Raw genomic sequence first — 16940 nt, forward strand, 5'->3', positions numbered from 1 at the left:
ATGCTGAGAATGACGTTGGAGGAAGCCGATCGCGGAGCTCAACTTTTTGATATACTCCAAGCTCTGCAGCGATAACTTCAATATGACTGCGCTCCTTCTCATTTGCAATGCATTTGCTGTTTCTCTTTTAACAAGAGATCAGGCTCATTTGCTCGCTACACAATGCCAGAAGCAATTATAGACGCCCTCCCAATTCAATTGTCTGCTCTCGCAACTCTCTCCCCCGCGTCGACCACACGTGCTTGGCAGACCGTTCCACATCCAACGTTACCAATCGTAGCGAGTGCATCATCTGATAAGACGGTTCGAATATACTCTCTTACTTCATTCACTCTCCTGAGCACAATCACTGGAGGCCACAAGCGCAGCATCAGGACGGTAGCCTGGAAGCCGAATACAAAAGGTGAATCTATACTAGCTACTGGCAGCTTCGACGCGTCTGCTGGGATTTGGCGGAGATGGGAAATAGAAGGAGACAAAATTAAGCCACGGGCTGACGAGAGCGCCGACGAAGTGGACTTCACTGGCCGAGATGAAGAAGACGAAGATGAATGGCGCTTTAGTATTGTCCTCGAAGGCCATGAAAGCGAGATCAAGAGTGTAGCTTGGTCGGCGGGCGGACAATATTTAGCCACATGCTCGCGGGACAAAAGTGTGTGGATATGGGAAGAGATTGAGGACGACGAATTCGAGACTATAGCCGTGTTGCAGGAGCATAGTGGCGATGTGAAAACTGTTGTCTGGCATCCTGCCGAGGACCTATTGGCAAGTTCGAGCTACGATGACACTATTCGATTGTATCGAGAAGATCTGGACGATTGGAGTTGCGTTGCCGTGTTGAGGAGCCATAAGGGCACGGTATGGTCTCTTGTATTCGAGCCTCTATCGAATCTGGACAGACTTGATAGAGATGACTTGAACGATGCACAAAGAGCGTTCCTAGAGGAACGAAAGAGAAGCGGTCCAAGGCTGATTAGCGCAAGCGATGACTTGAGCATCCGCCTTTGGAGACGGAAGCCAAAGGATGGCAGTGAAAAGCCACCTGATCAGAGCTACCCAAGCATTATACGTAACAACAGCATCGAAGAAGAGTGGCTAGAGGAAGCTGTACTGCCACAAAGGCACGAACGTGCCATTTATTCGGTAGATTGGAGCAAAAATTCCGGGCGTATCGTGAGCGCCGGAAGTGATGGCAAGATTATCGTATATGAGGAGCGCTGGCGGAACCTCCCAGAAGCTGCTGAGCCGGCAATTGCTTCCGAAGAGAAAGCAGAGCCAAACAACGTTCAGTTGACAGAGTGGGTGGCAGTGGCAGAATTGGAAGGCTCTCACGACGTTTTTGAGGTCAACCATGTGTGCTGGACGAAGCGCAGAGATAAGGGAAGACGTAATGACGAAGAAGAAATGATTATCAGCACCGGCGATGATGGAGAAGTCAAGCTTTGGATCCTAGATTAGAGGCTATCAAACGATTAGCCACCTGTAGGAATTGTGCTTGAAGCCACGAAACTTCAAAATCAAAATAAGCACAACCAATCTAATCCACAATAGCACATATTGTTGGAGCTTATTAACAGGAAGTATGCCTTTATCATGCGCTTAATCGCCGAATAAACTGATTGAATTTGTTTGAATTTGTGGAGTCACGTGTTTCGCATTTTGCCTGCCAGCTTCCAAGCTGGATAAGCTGTATGAACATTTTGACCATCATGCGCTCAGAATGGAGATTCGCAGTTGCAACTCGCTGGTCAAGAAGGATTAGCAGAGCAAATTAGGCATTAGGATTTAACACAGGCTCAATATTGGTTGGTGATCTTGTTCTGCCATCTCGCATCATGGCCTCAGACGACGAAGCACAAGATTTTTTAGCCTTTGGCCATAACCTTGTCGAGCCTCGAGACATCAAAGTTTCAGGCGAGGCTCTGATTGATTTTGATGGCTTGCTAGCACCGCCCTTACGATTGCATGAAGATTTGGCCGAAGGATGCGGAGGACAACTTTGGCCCGCTGGTATGGTGCTGGCAAAGTATATGCTGAGGCATAAAGATTTGATCAAGAACAAAACGATGTCAGTGGACTTCAACACCATTGCTATAAAAGCTTTGCGAGACAATGGAGCGTACTTACACCTTGATACAGAATTGAACTTGGGGCAGGTGGTGGGCTTGTTGGGTAAGAATCCGACCCAAATGGCTGTTTTGTGCAAGAGTACTCACAAGATTTGCAGACTTGCAATCGCAGTAGCCTCACAAGCTGCGTTCCAAAAACCACTTCATATCACGGATCAAATACCAATGCTAGCCTTGATGCAGAAAAACATAGCTCTGAACGGCCTTCAAGAAAACGTCGTGGCTTCAGTCTACGACTGGGGAACTCCTCCTCCAGCGAATATACCGAATAAGCCTGATGTTGTCCTCGCTGCTGATTGTGTTTACTTCGAACCAGCATTCCCTCTACTCCAGAAGACGATGAAAGATCTTATCGGCGACTCAACAGTTTGCTATTTTTGTTTCAAGAAGCGGAGAAGAGCCGACATGCATTTCATCAAAGGCATCAAGAAGATGTTCAATGTTGAGGAAGTGAATGATGATCCAGACAAAGCAATTTACGGGAGAGAAAACATATTCTTGTTCGTGGCGTTAGTTTTTGTCCGGCTAACAGCACACTAATCAGCTCGCAGACTCAAGATCACCAAGCGATGAGAATGGATTTTCGAACGGCTTGGCTTCTCTTTAACCGTTTGTACCAGGCTGGATAAGCACAAGCCATTTAATTTAACACGTTTAAGGAGTATCAGCGACCAAATGCAAAGCACGATAGGCACCAAGATCGAGGGGAAATCTTCCAGTAGTGGCTGAAATTACACCACAAGAACTTTCAATCGTGGGAAAAAATGTTTGCTGGAGTCTTTCTGTGGTTCCGTAGATTAACGGTAGTATGGATATCTTGATTACTTTCCCATACATTCACGTGACTGGTGTTTCCTCGAATTTGAGGGTTGCCGTTCTCACTGCCGTTTGCGTGGAGCGGTTGGACAAGACATAGCGACAACGCGACCTTCTGAATGGCCGATTCGTTGTCCGAATTCATCATCAAATATCTCACTTGCTTCCGTTTGGCTCGCTTTCCGCGTTCTCACTGCACTCACTGGCCCTTTTCGGGAATACCCCGCTTGTTGCACTAACTCCGCTTCCGCCTCGGCTGTCGTTATGCGATAGTGAGCAACGTACCGTCCCAAAAAAACACCAGAGTGCCTCAAACCTGACGCTCGAAACCGACCCTGTCTTATTTGTTCGGCACTCATTTGTTTGCTCTCTTCTCTTTTTGACATTGCTCCTGCTTTCTGTCCGCGCTTTTGAACCCCTTTCTAAACAAAACATTGAAGGGACCTGCACCATCAATTTGTAGTGCTTTGCTTACTGCGGCGAAGCCTTACAAAACCATCATTTATCAATTGATAATTCCACTTTCCATCTCAACACGAAGCGAACTCATCCCGCCGAAATTTCAATAGCAAAATGTCATCAAGTGACGTCGAAAAAGCGAAAGCGAAGAGCAATGATGCTCTCACGATGCTCTTCAACTCCTCCCTCGACAAGCGTATCACCCAATTGGTTAAGATCCTATCCAGTGCCGCTGGAATAGATGCCACGTTCTGCTTCCTCGGCTATGGCGCCGTTCTCACCTCTGCGCAACTTCAAATCATTTCTCAATACGTCGCGAAAACCGAGCTAAAAGCCAGACTTCTGTCCATCGCGCTTTCTGCAAAAAATCTCGGTGCACTTTGTAGTGACGTGAGGACGTTTCTTCGACTTTGGGGTCTGCTGAAATTATATCTTGGTGCCAAAGCCGCGTATCTCACCCCTCCAAAGGATACTATCCTCAAGATGATCAGCTGGTCCCAACTTGCGAGCATGTCAGGGTACTTCTGGTACGAAAATGGAGTATATCTTGCTGGAAAAGGTATTCTTCGTGGCGCTGGCTTCACGCCTGCCGAGCTGGGACCGAAGATGCGTCGTGCCATTTGGCTTTACGGCTTGTACCTCGTCTTGGACTTTGTTCGTCTTTACAGACTTACGCAATTGGCCAGCGCTGATTCACGTCCGCAAACGAAAGCATCGTCGACTTCGCTTGGTGGTGAGAAGGATGTTGCTGTAGTAGATGAAGCAGCACTGGCTAAGAAAGCAGCTGATGAAAGAGCATGGTACAAGAGTTTGTACGTTGATTTGTCGTATTTCCCGCTATGTTTCCACTGGGGAGTGGAAGGAGGAACTATCCCAGCACAATGGGCGGATCTCGTCGTTGGAGCACTATGTAGCTGCGCTGGCTACGTCAGCTTCAAGGAACAACTCATTAACACGGCATAACAGGGTAATTCTGAGCAGAATAAGTTCTGATTGTTTGTGAATCTGCCGAGTTGTGCTTTGAAGATACATGATTAGCCTCTGTCATATTAGTATTGTCCTATTCGGTCGTGGACTATTCATGGTTCGCATTCGTCAATCACATAAATATCAGTGCGTCAATTTCGTGTCTTTTAAGGTGACGAGAACCCATTCACTGAGATCTTACTCCTTCTGACTTTTGAAGACACAAACTCCACATTCTTCTCACAAGCGTTGCAATTCTAACACATCACGCAAACAAAATGTTCGCAATGAAACGAGCAGACGTCGTGCAGCTCCGCCAGCGGCTAGGAGAGGACACAATCAAATGGAGCAACATAACTACGTTCAATTCGCCCACAGGCAACGCTAGGCTCGAAACTACACAGAAGCCTGCGCCGAAATCTAAACAAAAGGGTTTATCAAAGCCAACTATGAGCAAGAAGAAGCCCTTGCGGAAGCAAGATGCTGAAAATGTTCTTGACCTGAAAACCGAGAGCAATAAAAGGACGAAGCTCACGAATCCAGACAGCCAACGTAAAGAAGCCAGACAAAAGGCGCGCTCGTGTGTCGGTCGCGTTGACAGGAGGCAGCGCAGCGTCACAGTCAGACAGGCCCGACCTATCAAGCGACCGTCCTCATCAGTTGCTCAACTATCACCTCAGAGGATGACCCTGAATTCAATCTTGGACTCTATTGAAGTCGCCGGCACAGACGCCGTTCTTCCTGAGAGGACCGGGATGTGGAATGTTTGCTGGCTTCCGCATGGTATGCCAGTGCAGACGATCCTCAGTGGACTGAGCTACCACTGAATACCTATCCGTTTTGTACCGAGATACCCCGATAATGATTGCATGGATATAGAATAAGGCTCGAGTTCTGTCACTCGCCTTAATGAACATGGACATGTCTTGAAGTTGCACCTTCGCAAAGAGAAGAATGGCTTCAGACACGCTGAAACCTAGTGACTCTTCAGTGTAGACTACTCTAAGCTTCTAGTGTGCTAAATCTCAAATAGTATGCGTGGCTCTTCGCCTATTGCATAAATGAGCTTTGAACCATTTTCTGCATCGATGCTAACACTGTACTGATCCTGACCCTTCGGCCTGTCTCCTTCTTTTCATTCAATCCATGAGATCGCGCATAGTGTATAATGTTCGTTTCCATAATATAGAAATATTTTCAAGACTAAGAAAGCTATGGCGATGCTCATGTCTCCTTGGGAAAGCACCAAGCAACAACTGACATTGTTGTTGTCTCATAACTTACGATGCAGCGGCTGGAATCTCACGCAGTAAGTCTCAGCAAAGCTTGACCTCATATATCGTAATTAAGTAACATGCTATTTTGATTTAAAACCGACAATCGAATTAACAAACTTGTTTAAACGCTAAGTTATTTTGAACTTATGGATACACTTAGCTTTGAGATCATGTCGAGGTCACGGCGAACCGGACAGTAGAAGGGAACATGATCAAAGGCAAGAATGCACGCACTTTCATTTTTCTTAAAGGTGGGAGCGTTTGAGATTGCGAAAGTCTTAAAACTTGCTAGCTAATACTAGTCACGGCGGATTAAGTTCATACTTAGCACGCCTCCGTCATTGGCATCGATTTAGTAGCGAAAAGAATATCTAGAAGCAGCTCTCCAGCACCATATCCAAATAACTGACAGGCATGTTCCATATGTATTCATTTTTATGCATAGAATCACGAGGAAGAAGAGTTTACAAACGAAAATGTGTTGCAAGGAAAAGTCTAGGTTGTAGTGCTTCAATCCAATGAGAAGAAGCGAATTAAAGCTACTTAGGGGAAACATGATGCCGATGTCGGCAAGCAGAAAGTCTGGGGATGAACTTTTTTAAGACCTTGGGGAAAACATCGGGGTCAATTGCGTGCAAACTCATTGATTCTACGAGCAACGGTGAGTGCATATGCTACCGTGATCTCCCAATTCATTTTGGATAATTCTATTTGCGCGATTGACTGCATAGCATCGGTCATTCGCCGGGACACCTTGCCTCGGAATGGCGTCGCGTGTCCTACTAAGAGCCGCCAGCGCAAGCGCAAGATGTCAGAGAAGAGGTCTCGCGACTGCTGTCAACTCCCATTACCCATCGGCGCGCGACATCGAACTTCGAACACCTCCGTATGCAAAGCTACTCAAGAATTTCGCCAAAGTGAGACGCGTCTTAGGCGGCAACCGTGCTCTCACTCTTGCCGAGAAGATCCTCTATTCACACTTGGAAAACGCCGAAGAGTCGCTGCTCACGAACACAGACAATGGCAAGAATATACGCGGACAGGCAAATCTCAAGCTTAAGCCCGATAGGGTCGCCATGCAAGATGCGTCAGCTCAGATGGCGCTGCTGCAATTCATGTCCTGTGGTCTGCCAAGTACAGCGATACCAGCGAGTATACATTGCGATCACATGATTGTAGGAGAGAAGGGCGCGAATGCCGATTTGCCAGTGAGCATACAGGGTAACAAGGAAGTTTTTGACTTTCTGGAGTCGGCTGCGAAGAAGTATGGCATTGAATTCTGGCCACCAGGTGCTGGAATTATTCACCAGACTGTCTTGGAAAATTACTCAGCCCCTGGACTTATGATGCTTGGTACAGACAGTCATACTCCAAACGCCGGTGGTTTGGGCGCCATTGCGATTGGAGTTGGAGGTGCGGATGCTGTGGATGCTTTGGTAGACGCCCCTTGGGAGCTTAAGGCACCAAAGATTTTGGGTGTCAAACTTACCGGCGAACTTAGCGGCTGGGCTTCCCCCAAAGACGTTATTTTGACTTTGGCAGGTAAGCTGACTGTTCGTGGCGGCACAGGCTACATCATCGAATATTTCGGTGAGGGCGTCGAGTCACTCAGTTGCACGGGCATGGCGACGATATGCAATATGGGAGCCGAAGTTGGTGCTACAACTTCACTGTTCCCTTTCTCCAAGGGACACATTCCATATCTTGAGGCAACACATCGTAGCTCTATTGCAAAGAAAGCCGCAGAGATTGCAGCTCTCCCTGAGTCGCAAAACATGTTACGGCCTGATTCAGGTGCCATGTACGATCAAGTACTCGAGATCAATCTTTCTGAACTTGAACCCCACATCAATGGCCCATTCACACCGGATTTGAGCGTTCCACTTTCAAAATTCGCAGAGACTGTTAAGGAGAAGCAGTGGCCAGAAGTACTCTCATCTGGACTTATTGGGAGCTGCACGAACAGCTCTTATGCGGACATGACACGAGCTGAGGATTTGGTAAAGCAAGCTTCTGCAGCCGGTTTGAAACCGAAGGCGGACTTCTTCATCACACCCGGCAGTGAACAAATTCGTGCTACCCTCGAACGGGACGACACTCTATCCACCTTCGAATCGGCAGGTGGAGTAGTGCTTGCTAATGCCTGTGGCCCTTGCATCGGTAGGATATCTTGTTCATAACCTTCTCTTCTCAGGAAAGCATGTGTGCTAACAACCTCTGCAGGACAGTGGAAACGAACGGATGGAATTAAAAAAGGCGAAGAAAATGCTATTTTTACAAGCTACAATCGTAACTTCCCTGCTCGGAACGATGGCAACCGCGCAACTATGAATTTTCTTGCTTCACCCGAGCTAGTCACGGCGCTGAGCTATGCAGGCTCAACAACTTTCAACCCACTTACAGACACAATACCCACGCCCAATGGCACCCCGTTCAAATTCAAGCCGCCTAAGGGCCGAGATTTACCCAAAGCCGGCTTTGCCCAGGGCAATCCTGACTTCCTCCCAACACCAGGCATACCCAATCCATCCGTTTCTGTCAACATATCCCCAACTTCTGATCGACTGGCTATTCTTGAACCATTCTCCCCATTTCCGGACTCTGAGCTGAAGGGCTTGAGAGTTTTGTATAAAGTGAAAGGCCAGTGTACGACGGATACTATCTCAGCAGCTGGCCCTTGGCTGAAATACAAGGGACATCTACCAAATATCGCCGAGAATACACTTATTGGTGCGGTAAATAGTGAAACTGGTGAGACAAACGTGGCGTATGATATAGACGGCAGTTCCTGCTCGATACCAGAGCTGGCAAAAAGGTAAGCTCATGATCTCTTAACTTTTTTGTTGCTGTATCTTTAACGACTCCTAGGTGGAAATCACAGGGTTGTGAATGGCTCGTTGTTGCTGAACACAACTACGGTGAGGGCTCAGCTCGCGAACATGCCGCACTGCAACCTCGCTATCTAGGCGGACGCATTATTCTCGCCAAATCATTCGCTCGTATCCATGAGACGAACCTCAAGAAACAGGGTGTCGTTCCTCTAACATTCGCCAACGAGACAGATTACGATAAGCTAAAGGCCTGCGACGAAATTGAGACAGTTGGCTTGCTTGACGTATTACGGAGTGGTGGACAGGGTAATGTTGAGCTGATAGTGAGAAGAGCAGGAAAAGAAGTCGCACGGATTGCCACCAAGCATACACTAAGCAAAGATCAATGTGGATTTGTGCTTGCGGGAAGCGCGTTGAATTTGCTAGCCAGACGAGCAGCGGAAGAGAGAGAGGAGATTGTCAGACAAGCCGAGTTGAGCGACTAGTTCTTTGCGATACCTGCTTCTCTCTTATCTCCATGTCATCGAGTATATCTGTACTACAGCTAGTACCGTACGGGCCACAGGCAGTCAGTCGTCACAGTTTTCAAAAGCATTTTATAGGCTTAAAAGAAATCATTTTGTAAGCTTCTGTTGAAAAAACCTAACCGATCCTATTTTATATTTTTGTTTTAATTACGCTTATCAATCCGTTCCTTTTCCGGAATTTGGTTTCCATGAGTTGATGGGACGGCGAAAGCAGCATACTTGGCTTGCAAGATTCATTTCGTTAGTGTATAAAGAGAACAGGGGTCAACATAACATTTTAGAATGTATATCATTTAAAATCTTACAGGAAAACATGGACCTTTAGTGCGGACTTGAACATTTTACCAACTTATCAGACAAACTTTTAGGCCATTTTTCTTAGTGACTGCCGTCCTGCATCATTATTCCGCGCAAGCAGCTGTGCTTCAAGCTCCAATGAAAATTCATTTACCAGACCAGTAACTTGTACGTTTTGTGCATATTCGTAAGACATGTCGTGAAACATCTGACCAAACAGCGTAGGCTTTTGTATGTCATATTCAAACTACCACTTGTTGTCGTAATCCCAGTGATCACCCCACCTGGATACATGTTAGAACCATGGTTTACATGGAGGTGTACTTGGTACTGACCACTTCGTCTTGCATATCTTCTGGTCCTTAACTTCTGATTTGACGACAGGATACTTATCAATTTTAGTGACAGGATACTTATCCACGTCGGTCTTATATTTCGTCTGTGTAAGCTTCGTCTCAACCCAGGTCGTTACCGGAACTTTGGTCACGTAGGGCACTTCCCACGACTTGACCTTCGTTGTGTAAGCATAGTCGACCTTTGTCGCATAGTTGTAGTCGGTAGTGTAGTATGTCACATGTTTTATGTAACACTGGTTCTTGCCCCAATCCTTGTCGTTGTAGTCTTTGTCACCTCCCGGAGCAGCGGCTGCCAGAAAAGCAAAGACGGCAAATATAAGACACTTGAACAGCATGGTAACTGCTGAAGTTGAAAGGTTGATATCAACGGATGTCCAGATAAATCAAAGCGGGTACGAAAGATTTTTGTTCGAATAGTAGAGTTGAAAAATGAGCAACGGAGACGAAGGACAAACTGCCACCTTATATCTTACAAGAAGCCAGGTTTAAAACCACATGCTACCTTTCTCAGGGCAAAGATTTCGCTCTAGAAGCGCGAACATGGTCGCAATGTACGCACAAAATCCACAATTAGACCATTTAGAGCTGCCAAGTCAGACTTCTCGTTTGCTAACTTCAACCACAAGCGAGGCTGACCCATAATATGTTCAGCAAGCGACCATTCGGAGACATTCTCAACCTCATGACGGTGAGGCAACAAGAGAAGAGAGCACTAGAGACCAGAATACAGGCGATCGAGGAGCTTAGAGAGGCTCTGAAGTGTTCGATGCCATCAGAAGCTTGCTGCGATCGTGGAGGACTATTGATTTTGTGCATACGAGACTCAGGTCTAACGATGGACACTGGGGAAATTGGTATTCCAAGAGAATTGGCATCGCTTGGCCATCTTGGCTCTAAGAAAGTATGTGGTAAACACGAGCTTCGTGCCAGAAGAGTCCGGTAGCAGTTACAATATTGAGTAATCATCAGGCTTCTGTTGTCACGCATGGCTTCTTGGGCAACCTAGGAGGACCGTCCATGATGGCCGAGATCCAGCAGTGTCGCAGGTGCAACTACAGTTTTGGACAAGAGAAGAAGAGTTTGTCCAGGTGAATACAAGACCGTAACCGATTGATGATCAGCGACCCAAGCTGGGGTCTATGACGGCTGTTCTGGGAGCTCGAGATCTGTCAGTCGCCAAGCGCTTGTGAGGGGTTTGGGCCAGCCCGCTTGTATTAAACGCGAGCTCGAGGGGTAGGCCTTCCAACGAGTAAATGCGGGGAATATGAAGCATTTGTTGGAGGAAATGGTTTGCCCATTCAGGTTTATCATGCAGGCATGATAAAAATAGACCTGCGCTCAAGCGAGAGTGCTTTGCTTGGTTTAGGGCTTTTAGACGCTGAACATCCATCGTGTCAGCTTAAGTTGAAATTGAGATCCCACGGCTTCTCTCAAAAGGTTTGCCGGTGTCGTGAGTTGTGGAGTCGAATATGATCCCCAAAGTTCGGAAAAATAGTACCTGTGTATGTAAATGTTTGTCTGTGTCGTGATCGGGGATTTTCCAACACACCTGATGTACATTCCTTCCCGAACGGGCAACTAGCTCTCGGTAAAATTTAGGCAAGCTCAAGCTCACCTTCACATAAGGGGGATCTTCCAGAACGTTTTGCAGAGACTTCAAGTATTAATCTCACAAGATTTATCCTTCATATTTTCAGTTTCGTTGTTCGTTTTCAAAGAGCTCTATCTGTGTACTAGTTGGTCAACGTAGAATCAATATGCAGGTAACTTTGCAAGCAGCACCCCACTCATCCAGAAAGAAACGGCTGCGCCAATTGTTACCAGAACTATACTTGGGAAAATACACAACTGGGCCTGGGAATAGCTTGACAGATGTTCCCGGCGTTCTTGCTCATACCCAAGAGATTCGCTCGGCAGAAGGTTGTCCTGATGGATCCATAAATACCGGTATTACAACAATTCTCCCACGCAAGGAATTTTTCAACAAAGCTTGCTTTGCCGGCATCTTCAGGTTTAATGGCTCGGGGGAAATGACAGGAACTCATTGGATAGAAGAAACTGGTCTACTACATTCACCAATCATCATTACCAATAGCTTTGGCGTAGGCGCGGCGTACGAAGGCATTTATAGGTACTGCATTCGCGAATACGCCGATGAAGATGGCAGTTGTGACTGGTTCATGCTTCCTGTTGTCACCGAGACTTTTGATGGCTATCTGAACGACATTGGCAAATTGAGCGTGAGACCGGAGCACATTGTTTACGGCCTCGAGTCTGTAAGTAACGCACCTATACGAGAGGGAAACACGGGCGGCGGATGTGGTATGCTGTGCCATGGTTTCAAAGGTGGTACTGGCTCAAGTAGCCGAGTTGTGAATGGTCAGGATGCCAAAGGCAATAGTCAGACCTTCACTGTTGCAGCGTTAGTTCAGGCGAACTATGGAAGGCTAGGAGATTTGAGGATCACTGGCGTGCCAGTTGGAAGGATCCTCGCTGAAGTGATTTCGAAGGAGTCCCGTGGAGACGAGAAGAATAATTATACACTCAAATCTGCCATCGATGCCGTCCACCGTTACAAGGACATTAAAGACGGAAGCATAATAGCTATTGTTGCCACGGACGCGCCACTTCATCCCACTCAGCTGAATCGTCTGGCGAAGCGCGCAACTGTGGGCCTGTCGAGAGTTGGAGGTGTTGGCCATAATCCTTCCGGAGACATTTTTCTGGCCTTCTCTACAGGTGTAGAGATACCAGTGCAAAGTGTTGGAGCCAATCATAGAAGTGTCGACCCTTGGGTCCCATCTGTCATGAGCACGGAGATGATCGATGACAATACTATCAATTCGCTGTTCGAGGCATGCGCTGATGCTGTCGAGGAAAGTATATATAATGTATTGTGTATGGCGGAGACTACCGTTGGGTTCAAAGGCCGCACCGCCGAGGGGTTGCCCTTAGACAAACTTAAGGAAATCATGGAGAAGTATGCATGATCTCTGAATCGACAATCCGCAGGAGATTGGAAACAAAAAGGCGGGAATTCGGGTACATAGCTAATATGCATTCTCTGTAATCCTGCAATTCATGGAAGCTTGAAATTGAAACGCGTGAATTCGCTAACAACGAAGAGTCGTGACGGTGGAAGGGATATACACCATTACCATAGAGCTGAATCTTGGACAAAGGGAGTTCAACTTTTCATCACTTTATTTTTTGGACTAGCTACAACTCCGCCTGTCGAGCTTCCTGTGCATATATCTTGTTGTCAGGCAAATCAAATAGACCAACGCTAAAGATAAAAAACAAACATGAGTAATCAAGTCTGCAGAAGGGAATTTTAGCAACGTCTCACAAGATATTGAAAAAAGCCACAGAAGCCATAATCTGAAGGAACAGGGTGGACACGCCACGCATTCTCCATAGTACAGTGTGCGATATCAGCGTATTCCTTCTCCAAACCCACAAGAAAACATTGATGGAGAGTCTGGGTATGGTGTTCAAGACAAGCTGTCTAGAACGCATAAGATGGGAAACCATGCACAGCTATCTAAAAGGTAGCATATCACAGGAACTCGAATATGTCTCCACCCTTCTCCTTAACCATTTTCCCCACTCTTTCACTTCCCACGACTCTTTCAAGCGCTGCCCTTTCCCACTTAGAGAACAAGCATCTCACGTCTCCGTTCTTTCCTTCCTGCTCTAAGAGTGCGGTCACCTCTTCATAAAATATCGGATTGGTAGGCACACCGTAAAACACAACCTTTTTCACACCCTTTATCTTATATCTAAAGAAATGGTGCGCCCGCTCTGTGTACAGCAAAACTGAATGCCTTCCTGACGCAAAATGACTCCTTGCTCTGCGGAGCTCTCTTGAAGCGGGAGAATGATTTTCATCAACAGTGCCGAAACTTATATTAGTGCAAGACGGATGGAAAGAAAAATGATTGCGTAGTCTTGGGAAGTCAAATGAGTCAGGTATGTAAATTAAGAGACCAAGGCCGCTTCCGTCTGGGTTTCGGGGCATCTTTATGACGTTTGAGAGGATAGTGGAAGTGAAGTGTTTGAATCGGGCAGTAGGATCATCAGTTAGGTTCGGGGAGAGAAAACGAAGAAATGTTTGTCTGGTACCGAGAGCTTGGGGCCTAAGGATTGCACCGGTATATTCTGGTTGGTAGACAGCCTTCCCGGATATGTTATATGCTTGTGAAGCGAAAAGAGCGAGGTGCTGCGGCGCCAGATAGGACGCTAGTAGTATTGTTTGCCGAAGGTATTTCGCGTGTCCGTCTAAATACCAAGACCGGACTCGACTGAAGTCGCAACCATGTGCTTCTTTGGGTTGTTGATTCAGATGATCAAGACAGTGGATGACATGGTCCCAGTTTTGCATGAGCAACGCATCGGCTTGATCCAAGATGACGATCTCAATGCTGGACAGGAAATCTGAATCTGCTTTCCTACCCGAAATGGCTTGTCGGAGACCAAGCGGCGAAGCAAGGATGAGATCGGAGTTGTAAAATTGAGTAAAAAACTTCACGGTTTTCCTCGTAAACTTAATACCAATCCTGAACATGTCATCGTCGTTTCCCTCGAAGAGTTCTTTGTAATCATCTGGTCGCTCCATTCCTAAGTCAAGATCTGCCACATACAAGTCTTCGAACCGCTTTTTATTTTCTTGTTGTTCAGGTTGGCATATTTTGACGATAGATTCAACGTATCTCACGCAAGACTGCCGTGTAGGAAGAAGAATCAGCACCTTTGGTCTTGTGAATCCTTGGTCTCGATACTCAAGAGTATCATCTTTGGCGAGCCGAGAGTTGTTTTTGAGTATGCGATCACGAGTCTTGAATATATGATTCAATGCGTGAAGACACGTCACATTTCGCAAGGTGGTTGAGTTGGGAACAGCACGAGCTGGAAACAATGTGTCGTTGTACTTGAGCAGTGAGGATGCAAAGGATTGCTCTGGGCCAGAGAGCTCTTTGAAGATATCAGATGCTTGAGAGTTTAGTTTCCGCTTGATCTTGAATGACGATAGGTGGGGGAATTGTAAGGTAACAGCGTTAGCCTTGTCCGCAGTTGCCGGGCCTGGCGTAGACACTCTCCATGTATTGCCTGCATTGAGATTGAGGCTGTTTGAATGCCACTGCTGTGAAGAAATTTCGTTGATCCTTTTAGATAACTCATCCTGGTCCGGATTCGCAAAATGAATATCGAATGCATCAGATGCGTCTTCGTCCTCGTCTGCGCTTTCCTCCTCATGCTCGTCAACGACTGCATCTTGAAGATCCTCAGCCAGAGTCTGGTCGACTGCAGAGTCAACTAAACTGCCAGGGGCGTGATTATCCAGTGTACTTCTGCCGGATTTTTCAATGCCGGTAGTCAACTTCCTTCGCTTTCGCCTTGGCTCATCGTCCTGCGCGACCTTTCCGAAGGACTGCAACAGTGTAGCATAAGCATTTTGTTTTTGCGTAGGCAGATCGTCTTCTTCGCTTGATAGGTCTTCTGCATGGTCATCCGAATGATTCAATTCTTGGTCGTCCTCAGTTTGGTTTTCAGCTCTGCAATCATTAGCGTTAAACCGACCCGACAGCAACATTATTTTCGTACTCATTGTCTGAATCCTGTAACCTCGAAGCCTCGTAAGTCTTTCTGTGTTTCCTCTGCTCTCTTCTTCCATTCCTTCTGCCCTTCTTTGCAAGCGCAGGCGCCATTGCTTGTCTTCGGCCTCAAAGAGTTGAACCAAAACTTTTTTTTTGTGACGTCGAAGCGTAAGATCGTTCGGCAAAAATTTCCCCACACGAGAGAGCCTCGCTTCGAAATTCCTTTCTCCAAATTTCGCGACACCCACCCCACCGTCGCCGACAAATCTCACGAGTGTTTGCTAAATCCCACCAAAAACCACAGGATCTACGGTGCAATGATGGCGAATTCAGATTCGTTTCTGCATTTGGCCAGACCGTTGGGTCCTGCGCCAGTAGGAGCGCAGCCTTCGACGGCTCCTGTTAATGTGGTGATTCAACCACAGGTACGCACACTTCAAATTCCATTTGCCAAGCGACAATGACTGATTCTGTGAGAACAGGCAATATTCTCAATTCTTGACCATTCTCTGCGCCGTCCTGCGGATCAAGATCGCGTTATTGGCACTCTGCTTGGCACCCGCAGTGAAGATGGCACCGAAATCACGATCGCTAACTGCTATGCCGTTCCCCATACCGAGAACACGGAGCAGGTTGAGGTGGACATGGATTACCAGAAGACGATGCTGGCACTTCATTTACGCGCAAATCCTAAGGAGGTCCTTGTGGGTTGGTATGCAACGAGCTCGGAACTCAACACCTTTAGCGCTCTTATCCAGAACTTCTACGGACAACAAGGAGATGGGACATGGCCGCATCCGGCAGTTCACCTTACCGTGAGCACGATTCCAGGAAAGGATGTTGAATGCCGGACATACATTTCTGCGCCGATTGGAGTAACGGCAGAACGTGCGGCAGACACTGCGCTGTTTATTCCAGTTCCGTATGAGATAAAGTATGGAGAAGCGGAGAAGAGCGGCCTGGAAATGATTAGTGCGGCGAAGGACAAGGAAGATAGAAGCCAGGCGGTATTGACTGATATCGAGGCACTGGAGAAGGCAGTAGAATCGGTGCTGGAGATGCTGGAACGTGTGAGCACATACGTTCAGAACGTTCTAGACGAGGAAGCCGAGCCCAGCAGCGCTTTGGGACAGTTCCTCATGAACACTCTATCACTAGCGCCAAAGGTGTCTGCGGCGGATATTGAAAGAGACTTGTACGTGCACCTTCGTTTGGCATCGCGTATCAGCGTGACTAACTGTAAAACCAGTAACAATCACATCCAAGATGTTCTCGTCGTCTCCTATCTCGCAAACACGATTCGAACCCAGATCGATCTCTCGAACAGACTAGCAACTGCCGCGCTGATACAGCCGGGATCCGGAGACCTAGGAGGCGAAGACAAGAAAGAAGGCGGTCAGCGGGACAAACGTGGAGGTCAAAGGAATAGGCCTAGAGAACAATAGCATCCCCCTTTATTGACGTTGAATATCTGCATGACGTGATGGGGAAAAGAACTTATGGGTTTCATGGAAAGGCGCAAATGGAACCTTCGCGATTAGGTTAGATAGGAAAAGGCGAGGAGCCTTTCCGATTGCAATTTGAGCTCATTCATGCCTTATTTCTCCTCATGGATTCTTTGAAGCTTTGTCTGGTAAGCGTATGAATCAATGAGTCGTGATCGCCATTCTCACCACGAACGTAGC

The 16940-nt window shown here is 47.1% G+C and overlaps 9 protein-coding genes across 10 annotated transcripts; 7 read left to right on the plus strand and 2 right to left on the minus strand.

Annotated features, from left to right (window-relative positions):
* The first annotated feature begins 85 nt into the window (after positions 1–85).
* On the plus strand, positions 86–1634 carry PV09_03729 (uncharacterized protein). Its single transcript, XM_016356960.1, has one exon. It carries the CDS (start codon positions 163–165, stop codon positions 1456–1458), a length of 1296 nt encoding a protein of 431 aa, XP_016215049.1. The 5' UTR covers positions 86–162; the 3' UTR covers positions 1459–1634.
* A 70-nt stretch (positions 1635–1704) lies between these two features.
* On the plus strand, positions 1705–3114 carry PV09_03730. 2 transcript variants are annotated; one of them, XM_016356962.1, is made up of 5 exons: positions 1705–2068; positions 2140–2172; positions 2228–2629; positions 2681–2738; positions 2789–3114. In XM_016356962.1, the coding sequence occupies exons 1-4, from the start codon at positions 1836–1838 to the stop codon at positions 2700–2702; spliced, it is 690 nt and encodes a 229-aa protein (XP_016215051.1). In that variant the 5' UTR covers positions 1705–1835; the 3' UTR covers positions 2703–2738; positions 2789–3114. The 2 variants fall into 2 exon arrangements, with proteins under 2 accessions (XP_016215051.1, XP_016215050.1); XM_016356961.1 differs by having other exon boundaries at positions 2681–3114.
* Positions 3115–3184: 70 nt separating this feature from the next.
* Positions 3185–4537, plus strand: PV09_03731 (uncharacterized protein). Its single transcript, XM_016356963.1, has one exon. It carries the CDS (start codon positions 3519–3521, stop codon positions 4365–4367), a length of 849 nt encoding a protein of 282 aa, XP_016215052.1. The 5' UTR covers positions 3185–3518; the 3' UTR covers positions 4368–4537.
* Positions 4538–4648: 111 nt separating this feature from the next.
* On the plus strand, positions 4649–5197 carry PV09_03732 (uncharacterized protein; the record flags this gene model as incomplete). The annotated part of the gene is made up of 1 exon (XM_016356964.1): positions 4649–5197. The coding sequence occupies one exon, from the start codon at positions 4649–4651 to the stop codon at positions 5195–5197; it is 549 nt and encodes a 182-aa protein (XP_016215053.1).
* Positions 5198–6264: 1067 nt separating this feature from the next.
* On the plus strand, positions 6265–9152 carry PV09_03733 (aconitate hydratase, mitochondrial). Its single transcript, XM_016356965.1, has 3 exons — positions 6265–7807; positions 7871–8462; positions 8516–9152. The coding sequence occupies exons 1-3, from the start codon at positions 6412–6414 to the stop codon at positions 8961–8963; spliced, it is 2436 nt and encodes an 811-aa protein (XP_016215054.1). The 5' UTR covers positions 6265–6411; the 3' UTR covers positions 8964–9152.
* A 116-nt stretch (positions 9153–9268) lies between these two features.
* PV09_03734 (uncharacterized protein) lies at positions 9269–11161 on the minus strand. The gene is made up of 2 exons (XM_016356966.1): positions 9638–11161; positions 9269–9586 (listed from the first exon to the last, which is right to left on the minus strand). Exons 1-2 carry the CDS (start codon positions 9991–9993, stop codon positions 9550–9552), a joined length of 393 nt encoding a protein of 130 aa, XP_016215055.1. The 5' UTR covers positions 9994–11161; the 3' UTR covers positions 9269–9549.
* Positions 11162–11290: 129 nt separating this feature from the next.
* PV09_03735 (uncharacterized protein) lies at positions 11291–12865 on the plus strand. The gene has a single exon (XM_016356967.1). The coding sequence runs from the start codon at positions 11416–11418 to the stop codon at positions 12646–12648; it is 1233 nt and encodes a 410-aa protein (XP_016215056.1). The 5' UTR covers positions 11291–11415; the 3' UTR covers positions 12649–12865.
* On the minus strand, positions 12845–15384 carry PV09_03736 (uncharacterized protein). Its single transcript, XM_016356968.1, has 2 exons — positions 15263–15384; positions 12845–15213 (listed from the first exon to the last, which is right to left on the minus strand). The coding sequence occupies exons 1-2, from the start codon at positions 15364–15366 to the stop codon at positions 13218–13220; spliced, it is 2100 nt and encodes a 699-aa protein (XP_016215057.1). The 5' UTR covers positions 15367–15384; the 3' UTR covers positions 12845–13217.
* Positions 15385–15500: 116 nt separating this feature from the next.
* PV09_03737 (eukaryotic translation initiation factor 3 subunit F) lies at positions 15501–16855 on the plus strand. The gene is made up of 3 exons (XM_016356969.1): positions 15501–15680; positions 15738–16450; positions 16505–16855. Exons 1-3 carry the CDS (start codon positions 15573–15575, stop codon positions 16698–16700), a joined length of 1017 nt encoding a protein of 338 aa, XP_016215058.1. The 5' UTR covers positions 15501–15572; the 3' UTR covers positions 16701–16855.
* The last annotated feature ends 85 nt before the right edge of the window (positions 16856–16940 follow it).

This window comes from Verruconis gallopava, assembly GCF_000836295.1.
Source record: "Verruconis gallopava strain CBS 43764 unplaced genomic scaffold supercont1.10, whole genome shotgun sequence".
Lineage (NCBI taxonomy): Eukaryota > Fungi > Ascomycota > Dothideomycetes > Venturiales > Sympoventuriaceae > Verruconis > Verruconis gallopava.

Coding starts and splice junctions, on each gene's coding strand:
- PV09_03729 (XM_016356960.1), top strand. CDS start 163: ATGCCAGAAGCAATTATAGACGCCCTCCCAATTCAATTGTCTGCTCTC.
- PV09_03730 (XM_016356961.1), top strand. CDS start 1,836: ATGGCCTCAGACGACGAAGCACAAGATTTTTTAGCCTTTGGCCATAAC. Junction 2,069..2,139: donor TTGATCAAGAACAAAACGAT/GTCAGTGGACTT, acceptor ACCTTGATACAG/AATTGAACTTGGGGCAGGTG. Junction 2,173..2,227: donor GCAGGTGGTGGGCTTGTTGG/GTAAGAATCCGA, acceptor CAAGATTTGCAG/ACTTGCAATCGCAGTAGCCT.
- PV09_03731 (XM_016356963.1), top strand. CDS start 3,519: ATGTCATCAAGTGACGTCGAAAAAGCGAAAGCGAAGAGCAATGATGCT.
- PV09_03733 (XM_016356965.1), top strand. CDS start 6,412: ATGGCGTCGCGTGTCCTACTAAGAGCCGCCAGCGCAAGCGCAAGATGT. Junction 7,808..7,870: donor TGCCTGTGGCCCTTGCATCG/GTAGGATATCTT, acceptor CAACCTCTGCAG/GACAGTGGAAACGAACGGAT. Junction 8,463..8,515: donor ATACCAGAGCTGGCAAAAAG/GTAAGCTCATGA, acceptor AACGACTCCTAG/GTGGAAATCACAGGGTTGTG.
- PV09_03734 (XM_016356966.1), bottom strand. CDS start 9,993: ATGCTGTTCAAGTGTCTTATATTTGCCGTCTTTGCTTTTCTGGCAGCC. Junction 9,587..9,637: donor AAGATATGCAAGACGAAGTG/GTCAGTACCAAG, acceptor ACATGTATCCAG/GTGGGGTGATCACTGGGATT.
- PV09_03735 (XM_016356967.1), top strand. CDS start 11,416: ATGCAGGTAACTTTGCAAGCAGCACCCCACTCATCCAGAAAGAAACGG.
- PV09_03736 (XM_016356968.1), bottom strand. CDS start 15,366: ATGGCGCCTGCGCTTGCAAAGAAGGGCAGAAGGAATGGAAGAAGAGAG. Junction 15,214..15,262: donor TTACAGGATTCAGACAATGA/GTACGAAAATAA, acceptor TAATGATTGCAG/AGCTGAAAACCAAACTGAGG.
- PV09_03737 (XM_016356969.1), top strand. CDS start 15,573: ATGATGGCGAATTCAGATTCGTTTCTGCATTTGGCCAGACCGTTGGGT. Junction 15,681..15,737: donor ATGTGGTGATTCAACCACAG/GTACGCACACTT, acceptor CTGTGAGAACAG/GCAATATTCTCAATTCTTGA. Junction 16,451..16,504: donor GCGGATATTGAAAGAGACTT/GTACGTGCACCT, acceptor CTGTAAAACCAG/TAACAATCACATCCAAGATG.